The 10,595-nt window shown below is 41.9% G+C and overlaps 1 protein-coding gene across 1 annotated transcript; it reads right to left on the reverse strand.

Annotated features, from left to right (window-relative positions):
- Positions 1-7,865: 7,865 nt before the first annotated feature.
- On the reverse strand, positions 7,866-9,158 carry LOC136848903 (uncharacterized). The gene has a single exon (XM_067121725.1). It carries the CDS (start codon positions 9,156-9,158, stop codon positions 7,866-7,868), a length of 1,293 nt encoding a protein of 430 aa, XP_066977826.1.
- Positions 9,159-10,595: the final 1,437 nt, after the last annotated feature.

Below are 10,595 nucleotides of genomic sequence, written 5' to 3' on the forward strand. Positions count from 1 at the left end.
CAAATTTGATTTTCTCACTGTGATAACGGCAGAAACTATAGTATATTAATAGTATATAATGGTGACATGAATGATGATGATGATGCTGTCAATGATAATAAAGGAATATTACATCACCTGGTCAGCTAATAAGGAATGATTAATTTATTTTTTAGCGAAGCTGCGCTTTTCAGTGCTTTGGGACGGAGAATGGAATACATGCATCGTTATACTTGAAAACACAAAAGGCTTAGCGCTTGATCAAGCAAGGCAATAATAATAATAATAATAATAATAATAATAATAATAATAATAATAATAATAATAATAATAATAATAATAATATCCTTTATTTCAGCTCAGGGCCATATACGTGGAATATACAAATACAATACACACAATCTAGATAAATAAGATAACATAATAAAAATAATAATCGCAGTATCCACACAGTTGCTGAAGAAGCAGAAAAAATAGAATTCATAATAATGGTAATGACAGTAATTATATGGAGAATTATAAAAAAAAATATTAAAAATGATAACATTAAAGATACAGATTGCAGACGATTAATTTCCAGCTAGGGACATTAGGTGGTTACAGAAGTCAGGTTCAGAAGGCTAAATACGAATATTGAAAATAGCAAAGCTCTACAATGATATTAATCACAGTAATACTAAAAAAAGGAAAATACCAATAATAACAATAAACGTAGAAATATAATAATAATAATAATAATAATAATAATAATAATAATAATAATAATAATAATAATAATAATAATAATAATAATAATGACAGATTCTGCAGATGAAACTTCATAATTGCAAAAATAGAGAATAAGTCATTTAAGGAACAGACGCCTCATTATCCCATCTTTCCCACAATTTAGATCTTCGTCTTGCCTCATTGCTTAGGATGCTTTGTATGAACTAATTGCTGCTGTTTCTCAGCCAGGTGATCAGATTTTTAAATTATCCAGGCGGTTTTCTATGAACATTTGCGTGGCGGAGTAGTAGCGATGAGTGTTTGTGAGGCGTCTCAGAATGTCACTGTGATCAACAGTGATACGTCCCATGGTCTCTCGGGTATAGTTCGTCCAAAGGGAACACCCAAGGTATATTGAAGGAGCTTCTATATACTTTGGGAACACCCATATATACACTAACAGTACGAGCGGAAGAGCAGCAGCTTCGTGCCTCGGTGACAGAAGGCAAACCTCCATGCAATCTTGTTGCCAGTTGAACATAGTTTACGACGCCTCTGTTCTGTGTCTGCCATATCTTTTAGGTCGTTCGTGATAATGTGGCCCAAATACGGAAATTCATGCACGAATTCCAGACGATGGTTCCGAGGAAAATGTGTGGTTCTGCAATATGCTTAAGCGATCTCGGGAGAAGCGACGTGCACTGGGTCTTGGTTTCGTTGTATAGGATATCAAATTCCTCTGCATATTGGCGGCAAGTGTCGATAAGTTGCTGGAGACTTTGCACTGATGGGGAAGTCAGAACCGTATCGTCGGCGTAACAGAGGTCGTTTATTGTTGTTTCGTTGATAGTGCATCCGATTGGGAGTGAGTTCAGTTTGACATTCAGGGCATCTGCGTACGTATTAAACAGGTATGGAGAGAGAATCTCCCCTTGCCGGAGTCCATTTAGGGAGCCGAAGGTGTACGACAATACGTTACCCCATTTGACACAGAATTGCTGTGTGGAGAACCAACAACATAAAATGCCAATTAAATACAGAGGTGTGCCTCGTTTGTGCAGCTTCGGGAAGAGCTTTTCTCACATCTACAAAATATAAGAAAACAGGAGAGGCTGATGATAGGTAATAGTTCTGCAATTCTTTCGGGATGGAGTTGCAGGTGTCGGTTGAGTGGGTTGCTTTAAAGCCGAACTGGCTGTCAGTAGTGTGTATAAAAGGGGAGAAAGTCTCATTAGAAGAACGGAAAAAGTATCTTCGACGTAATTGTAGTAATTGCAATCTGGCAAAAAAGATTCTTATTAGGTCATTTTTAATAAAACACTGCAACGGCTTTCTTGGCTATTCCTTAATGAATAGGGAAAGTACAATGAAATAGGGCCAGTGATAAAAAAGATACTTTCCAAGTCATTTGTAATAAAACACTACCACGGCTTTGTTGACTTGTTGGCACTTCTCTTCAGTGTTTGCATAAAGTACAATCGACGAAAGTGAAGACGAGAAAATAAACAAATGAACAGGCCGAGATGCAAACAGAAAACAAACAAAAAGGAGGCAGAGCAAGATGCAAACAATAACTGGAAAGAAGTCAAATACAACTGTCAGAAGATTCGCCGTTCTTTTCCATGTTGACTTCTCGCCGTGGTAATGAGCTGCGACACCGCTCGCCTCGCGCCCTCTCAATTGCGCCAAAAGGCAAAATTTCGCCTCTTTGTCACGACTCATTTCCTGGTGATCAAAGAGTGACGGTCGACTGAGTCTTTGAATCGCTTCGTCGCTTTTGTGTCAACTCAGAGGTGCCAGTTCAAGCAGTGGCACTCCGTTCTCTCTCTCTCTCTCTCTCTCTCTCTCTCTCTCTCTCTCTCTCTCTCTCTCTCTCTCTCTCTCTTATCACGTTCTTGTTTCATTTGGTTTTACGGGATCACAAATCAAGATATTTCCGTGTGGAGGGAACGCATGTTTTCTTATGCCTCTCTCTCTCTTTATCTTTCTTCAATTACATTTGTGACGGTGTATCATTAGCAGAACTGCATAAATTGCAATGAGGGAGCGAAAGAAAAAGAAAACAAAAGAGGAAAAACAAGCACTGTTCGTCTATATTGGAGTCGGCGCTGGCCCAGGCTGTGTTATTTATGTCGGATTCTACCGCAGTGTCTCTTTCGCAATTGATCAAAAGAACACACCTCTCACTCTGTGTTATTTGAATGCGCCCTTTGCTCAGGTTCCGTTCGCTGCAACTCGCGTTTTACTTCAAAGTTGCCGGGTTGTTTGTCATGTCAGAAATACATTCCGAAGAAAAGACAGAAACTATCTCCACATTCATAGACAAGAGACTTCAAAGGAAGCCGATACAGAATTTCATAGCAGCTGAAGAATTAACTACGCTGGATTCACACGAGTCATTTTGTACACACACTCACACACACACACACACACACACACACACACACACACACACACACATACATATATATATATATATATATATATATATATATATATATATATATATATATATATATATATATATATATATATATACATATATACATATATCCATGCATTATATATATATATATATACATACATACACACACACATACATCCATGCATATACATAAATATATATACATATATATATATATATATATATATATATATATATATATATATATATATATACACACAAATATATATACATATATATTCATTCCTTTAAGTAAGATTCCAATTTTAAGAAAGAGAAATCTCGAGCTATTTTCCTGAAAGTCCAACTAATTGAAAAAGATCAGTCTTGAAACCTCCGAACTCTCTCAGCAGGGACCCAATTATTGCCAGATATCAGGAAAGCTCGCCTGTCTGTCACTTTGGATTCGGAATAACAATTTTCATTGGGGCCTCGGGTTGTTGGTATTCAGTGGAGAAATCTCGGAGGAGACAAATCTGTGAATTCTTATTTCATTTTTCGTTTGGAGTGTGTGTGGGAGACATGCTGTTTGTCCATTCATATCAACAATTTACTCACTTTCAGAGTAAAAGGCATTTTGTACGTGCATACACACACACGCAGATACAGGCACACGTACACACACACACACACACGCACACGCACGCACGCACACAATACATACCTGCATGCACGTACAAAACGCCTTTTACTCTGAAAGTGACTAAATCGTGGATGTGAATTTGTGATATATATATATATATATATATATATATATATATATATATATATATATATATATATATATATATATATATATATATATATATATATATATATATATATATATATCACAAATCACCACAAGTAAACAAAAGAGACTGGGTGTGGACCCTGATCAGTTTCGACTATATTTCGAATCCTCTAACAAAGGAACGATACATAGTAGTAGAAATCACAGTATATTGCCACTGTGTATAAGTCCTTTGTTAATGGCTTGCAAATAAGGTTGAAAATGGTCAGGACCTACACCCAATCTCTTATTTCTTCACCTCCTGTGGTGTGTGACAAAAAATCACGTGTTAACTTTATTATAAATACATATATACTAGCAAGAGGCGCACGCTACTCTGCACGGGGCAGGAGGGCAGTTGAAGGATTCTTTGTTTAAACACGTAGTCGTGAACTGGGTCCTTCGTCTTAAGGACTTCTCTTCGGGTGTTTCATTGACCTCATGCAAATCAACGTCTCAATATCTATGGTTATCATCGCCAATAATGAATAATAATTAATGTGGCCTTAAAGGAATAAAAAAATTTCCAAGAAATTGATAAAATTGTAAAATAAATTTATGATACGTTATGAATTTTTAAGAACACAAGCTTCCTCCACGAACTTCAAAATGTCCTCTCCGGAATCCCAGGAGGGACGATAATTACCCTGTTCATCAATGAACTCTGAGAAGAAACGATTTCTCAAGTTCCCCAGGTTGGGGCACTGAACCAGCGCAAAATGCTACAAAAAGACTGATGGCAATAACACGAATTACACTTTCCTCTGAATGAATTCTAGGCATGGGGGAATTATGATACAAACCAAATGATGCAGAGTACAATACAAAAATATAAGAAATATTTTAATCATCGGGAAAACAGAAATAAAGTAATAAAGAGCATTCTGTTAATGGGAAATAAAGCTGCAATGATTTTCCTATTAGATCTTTCAAGGAATCCTGCCTTCCTCTTCCGGAGAGGACACTCCCCGTCAAGGGTGCCCTTCAAGAACTGGCCTTCCTAAGGAGGCTTTGGCCCTCACCCTTGAAGCACTCACCAGGCCCGCTTCCCCAGTCTGGCAGGATGCCTTCTCCGAGGAAGCAGCCTCTGTGTAGGACCTTTCCCTTCAAGGCAGCCCTCAAGAGACAGGCGAGTCTTAGGGGCTTTTGGGCCTCATCCTTGAAGTTCTTGGGCCTTCTCCAGGCCCGCTTCTCTAGCTTGGCAGAATACCTGCTTCCCTCCGAGGAAGCAGCCTCTGGGTCGGACCCTACCCTTCAAGGCTGCCCTCAAGAGACTGGCGAGCCTTGGGAGCATTTGGGTCTCATCCTTGAAGTTTCTTGGGCCCTTTCCAGGCCCGCTTCCCCAGCCTGACAGGATACCTGCCTCCTTCCAAGGAAGCAGGCTCTGGGTCGGACCCTTCCCTTCAAGGATGCCCTCAAGAGACTGGCGAGTCTTGGGGGCTTTTGGGCCACTTCCTTGAAGTTCTTGGGCCCTTTCCAGGCCCACTTCCCCAGCCAGGCAGGATACCTGCCTTCCTCCGAGGAAGCAGCCTCTGGGTCGGACCCTTCCCTTCAAGGCTGCCCTCAAGAGACTGGCGAGCCTTGGGGGCTTTTGGGCCTCATCGTTGAAGTTCTTGGGCCCTTTCCAGGCACGCTTCCCCAGCCTGGCAGGATACCTGCCTTCCTCCAAGGAAGCAGCCTCTGGGTCGGACCCTTCCCTTCAAGGATGCCATCAAGAGACTGGCGAGTCTTGGGGGCTTTTGGACCACGTCCTTGAAGTTCTTGGGCCCTTTCCAGGCCCGCTTCTCCAGCCTGGCAGGATACCTGCCTTCCTCCGAGGAAGCAGCCTCTGGGTCGGACCCTTCCCTTCAAGGCTGCCCTCAAGAGACTGGCGAGCCTTGGGGGCTCTTGGGCCTCATCCTTGAAGTTCTTGAGCCCTTTCCAGGCCCGCTTCCCCAGCCTGGCAGGATACCTACCTTCCTCCGAGGAAGCAGCCTCTGGGTCGGACCCTTCCCTTCAAGGATGCCATCAAGAGACTGGCGAGCCTTGGGGGCTTTTGGGCCTCAGCCTTGAAGTTCTTGGGCCCTTTCCAGGCCCGCTTCCCCAGCCTGGCAGGATACCTACCTTCCTCCAAGGAAGCAGCCTCTGGGTCGGACCCTTCCCTTCAAGGCTGCCCTCAAGAGACTGGCGAGCCTTGGGGACTTTTGGGCCTCAGCCTTGAAGTTCTTGGGCCCTTTCCAGGCCTGCTTCCCCAGCCTGGCAGGATACCTGCCTTCCTCCGAGGAAGCAGCCTCTGGGTCGGACCCTTCCCTTCAAGGCTGCCCTCAAGAGACTGGCGAGCCTTGGGGGCTTTTGGGCCTCAGCCTTGAAGTTCTTGGGCCCTTTCCAGGCCCGCTTTCCCAGGCTGGCAGGATACCTGCCTTCCTCCGAGGAAGCAGCCTCTGGGTCGGACCCTTCCCTTCAAGGCTGCCCTCAAGAGACTGGCGAGCCTTGGGGACTTTTGGGCCTCAGCCTTGAAGTTCTTGGGCCCTTTCCAGGCCTGCTTCCCCAGCCTGGCAGGATACCTGCCTTCCTCCGAGGAAGCAGCCTTTGGGTCGGACCCTTCCCTTCACAGCTGCCCTCAAGAGACTGGCGAGCCTTGGGGGCTTTTGGGCCTCAGCCTTGAAGTTCTTGGGCCCTTTCCAGGCCCGCTTCCCCAGCCAGGCAGGATACCTGCCTTCCTCCGAGGAAGCAGCCTCTGGGTCGGACCCTTCCCTTCAAGGCTGCGCTCAAGAGACTGGCGAGCCTTGGGGGCTTTTGGGCCTCAGCCTTGAAGTTCTTGGGCCCTTTCCAGGCCCGCTTCCCCAGCCTGGCAGGATACCTGCCTTCCTCCAAGGAAGCAGCCTCTGGGTCGGACCCTTCCCTTCAAGGCCGCCCTCAGGAGATTGTCGACCCTTGAGGGCTTTTGGGCCTCAGCCTTGAAGTTCTTGGGCCCTTTCCAGGCCCGCTTCCCCAGCCTGGCAGGATACCTGCCTTCCTCCGAGGAAGCAGCCTCTGGGTCGGACCCTTCCATTCAAGGCTGCCCTCAAGAGACTGGCGAGTCTTGGGGGCTTTTGGGCCTCATCCTTGAAGTTCTTGGGCCCTTTCCAGGCCTGCTTCCCCAGCCTGGCAGGATACCTACCTTCCTCCGAGGAAGCAGCCTCTGGGTCGGACCCTTCCCTTCAAGGCTGCCTTCAAGAGACTCTTTGCTTTCTCTTACCCATCTTTTCAAATATGACACTTGCTCTCTCTGATGGCTTGAAGACGATTTGAAGCATCTCGGAAATTGTTCCTGGAGACTTAGGAGTTAGGCACATGTTGTGGGAATGTCATTTCTCTCTGCCCTCCCAGGAGCTGGAGACTGAAGAATTCCAAAATATCTTCAAGAAAAATCCCGAAGGTTTTAGACACACATAATATATATATATATATATATATATATATATATATATATATATATATATATATATATATATATATATATATATATATATATATATATATATATATATACATATACACACATAATTTCTTTTCAAGGTCACGTAAACAAACTAATGCCATAACTAAATCATAGTTTTCTTCTCTGGCTTTTTTAGAGTTGTCTTTGGTTCTTAAACGTGACTTTGATGCCAGTGCAGCTCTGAGGTAAAGAGGGAGAGAAAGAAGAGGTTTAAAATAAAAAATGATTCTTTATTCCTTTTTACAATACAGTTTTGTATGTACAAAATAACTTAATTATCTTCTAAACATTCTGCCTGAAATCAATTTCCTTTTACATCACACAGTTGAGAGCTCTACTGAAATTTAATTGCACCTGAAAAATAAGTTTTTTCTAAAACTATGCCATATCCTATGATTACTAAAGCATATTTAATATAACTAAAATATAGGTATCTTTTTTAGACACTTTTTTCCTCTTTCTCCAATTGAAGTTCTCCAAAGCTATATTGTCACATGCACTTGGGGTTCTCCTTCTTTGCCTGCCTTTCTGTGGCCGACATTCTTCAGGTCTTTTATTTCCTGTCTTAAGTCAGCAATCTTGTGTCTTAGATGTGTTATTAAATTATGTTTCTCTTCCATTGCACCTTGAAGATTCATGTTTTCCTTTATTTTGTCCATCTTCATATCATTAAGCATCTTATTATCCATCTCTAGTTTAATGATTTGGTCTCTGAGATCGTTTATTTCCTTGCTACAGCCAAGTTCGTTCACCTTGCGAAGATATTCAGTTTCGTTGGAGAGATCTTCCACGCGGTCTTTCAGATTTTGGATTTCCTTTTCCGCACTGTTCTTTGTTCGTTTGTTTTCTTCCTCTAACTCTCGAAGTTCTCTTTCCTTGTCCATCACTTGCTCTTGCAGATCGGCAGCCTGATTACGCAGTTCGCTGTGAATCTTCACCATCCGTTGCACTTTATCGCTCAAGACATTTACTTGACTCTTCACAGTCGTTTTCTCTTGCTTCCTCTCTTCCAGTTCCATCTTCAAGTCTGCAATTTGCTTCTCGTAGTCATTCACCATCTCCACGAGACGATCTCGTTCTGCAGTTTGTCTGTCCCTGGAGCCCATCAGTCTTCTGTATTCTTCTCTTAACTTCCCGACTTCAGTTTGTACTTCTTTTCTCAGAACTTGCAGGTCGATTGCTTGGATAAACTGGGTATTCTTGTTCTCCAACTGTTCCGCCTTCTCGTTCAACATATTTACTTGATGCTTCAAAGGTGATATTTTCAACCTCTCATTCTCTGCTATTTTCCTCATCAAATCATCTATCTGTTGCCCATACTCTTGGATTTTGTTACAAAGGTGATCAGTACGAATATCAAGATTGCCAGCTTCTCTTGGACGTCCTCCTGAAATACCAGCTTGGGCCTTTTGCAACTGCCTGTTCAGATCTTCGATCTCTCTCCTGAGTCCAAAGTTTTCGTTTCCCAAGACCGCAACTTTCTCATGGAGTTTCAGATTTTCGTCAATCTGTCTACCCAGCTGTCGGCTGAATTCAGGATGCCGGCCGATCTGGAATTGCCACCGTGATGTTTGCACTGCTTTTCCCTCAAGCTGCTGCGCTCGCAAAGCAGCATTTTCTTCCTTCAGATTAACGATGGCGTCCACCACAGATTTTCGCTGCAAGTCCTTCAGCAGTCCAGGGCAAGGGAAGTCCGTCTGGGAGGGCTGCTCCACAAAGCACGCCAGTAGACTTACGAAGATGCTGTCGTCCATGTCTGGATGAGTTTTTTCCATGATGGCTACTTCCTCTTTGAAAGAATCATGTTCCCTGTTCTTCAAAGCCTTATATGCTACTCGTTCTAAAATTTGGCTCGAAATTGTGAAATTATGAAATTTCTGAAGGCAAAAATCTTCTGATTTTTTCTTATTTATCCTGGAAAATTTCTAATAAATGCTCATGTAACGGTGTGCTCATATTACAGAGGCTTAATGGAATGGAATGTAAAATTTAGGCCAAAGACCAAGTTCTGGACCTATGAAGTCATGCAGCACTCAAAGGGAAATGTGCAAGTAAAAGGTCTGAAAAGTGTAACAGCTGAAAGTAAGATGGAATATGAATGGAGGTATAGTAAAAGGAATAAAAGGGGTTGCATCTAAGGGCCGAAGGGCCGCAGGAAAAAACCTTAAGTAATGCCTACCGTGCACCGCGTAACGTGCACTAAAGGCGCTAACTGCGCGTAAACAATTTATCGCATACCTATCAGAAACAAGTTGAAAACAAGTCAGCGACCGTATGTGGCGAACGAACCTTTGGCAAATGCTGGATAATCGTATGAAACATCACTCAAAACAACCGATACAGCCAATAAATCGTTTGGGGCTTGTTTCAACGTGTTTATGTTTTATATTCAGCATGTTTATAATTTGCTTTCAACCTGTTTATGATTTGTAATCAGCCTGTTTATGATTTGTTTTCAACCTGTTTATGATTTGTATTCAACCTGTTTATAATTTGTATTCAACCTTTTTATGATTTGTATTTAGCCTGTTTATGATTTGTTTTCAACCTGTTTATGATTAGTATTCAACCTTTTTATGATTTGTTTTCAACCTGTTTATGATTTGTATTCAGCCTGTTTATGATTTGTTTTCAACCTGTTTATGATTTGTATTCAACCTTTTTATGATTTGTATTCAGCCTGTTTATGATTTGTTTTCAACCTGTTTATGATTTGTATTCAACCTTTTTATGATTTGTATTCAGCCTGTTTATGATTTGCTTTCAAACTGTTTATGATTTGTATTCAACCTGTTTATGATTTGTATTCAACCTGTTTATGATTTGTATTCAACCTTTTTATGACTTGTATTCAGCCTGTTTATGATTTTTATTCAACCTGTTTATGATTTGTATTCAGCCTGTTTATGATTTGTTTTCAACCTGTTTATAATCGATTTATATTCAGCCTGTTTATGATTTGTATGCAACCTGTTTATGATTTGCGTGCGATGAGAGGGAGACATGTGTCTATGACATACTGTACCAAAGTGCGGACAGTTCACAATTTATGCTGTAGCAGTAACTAAGTCCTCTTTAGAAACTTCTAAGAATCCTTATATCGCAATACAATGTTGATGCAAGCAGCACTGGTTATAAACAGACAGGTTCCTTTAATAAATTACTGTGAGCAGCAACAATTGAAGGTATTCTTTCTTTCAGCGAGACGTGGA

Source organism: Macrobrachium rosenbergii, chromosome 20 (assembly GCF_040412425.1).
Source record: "Macrobrachium rosenbergii isolate ZJJX-2024 chromosome 20, ASM4041242v1, whole genome shotgun sequence".
Classification (NCBI taxonomy): Eukaryota; Metazoa; Arthropoda; class Malacostraca; order Decapoda; family Palaemonidae; genus Macrobrachium; species Macrobrachium rosenbergii.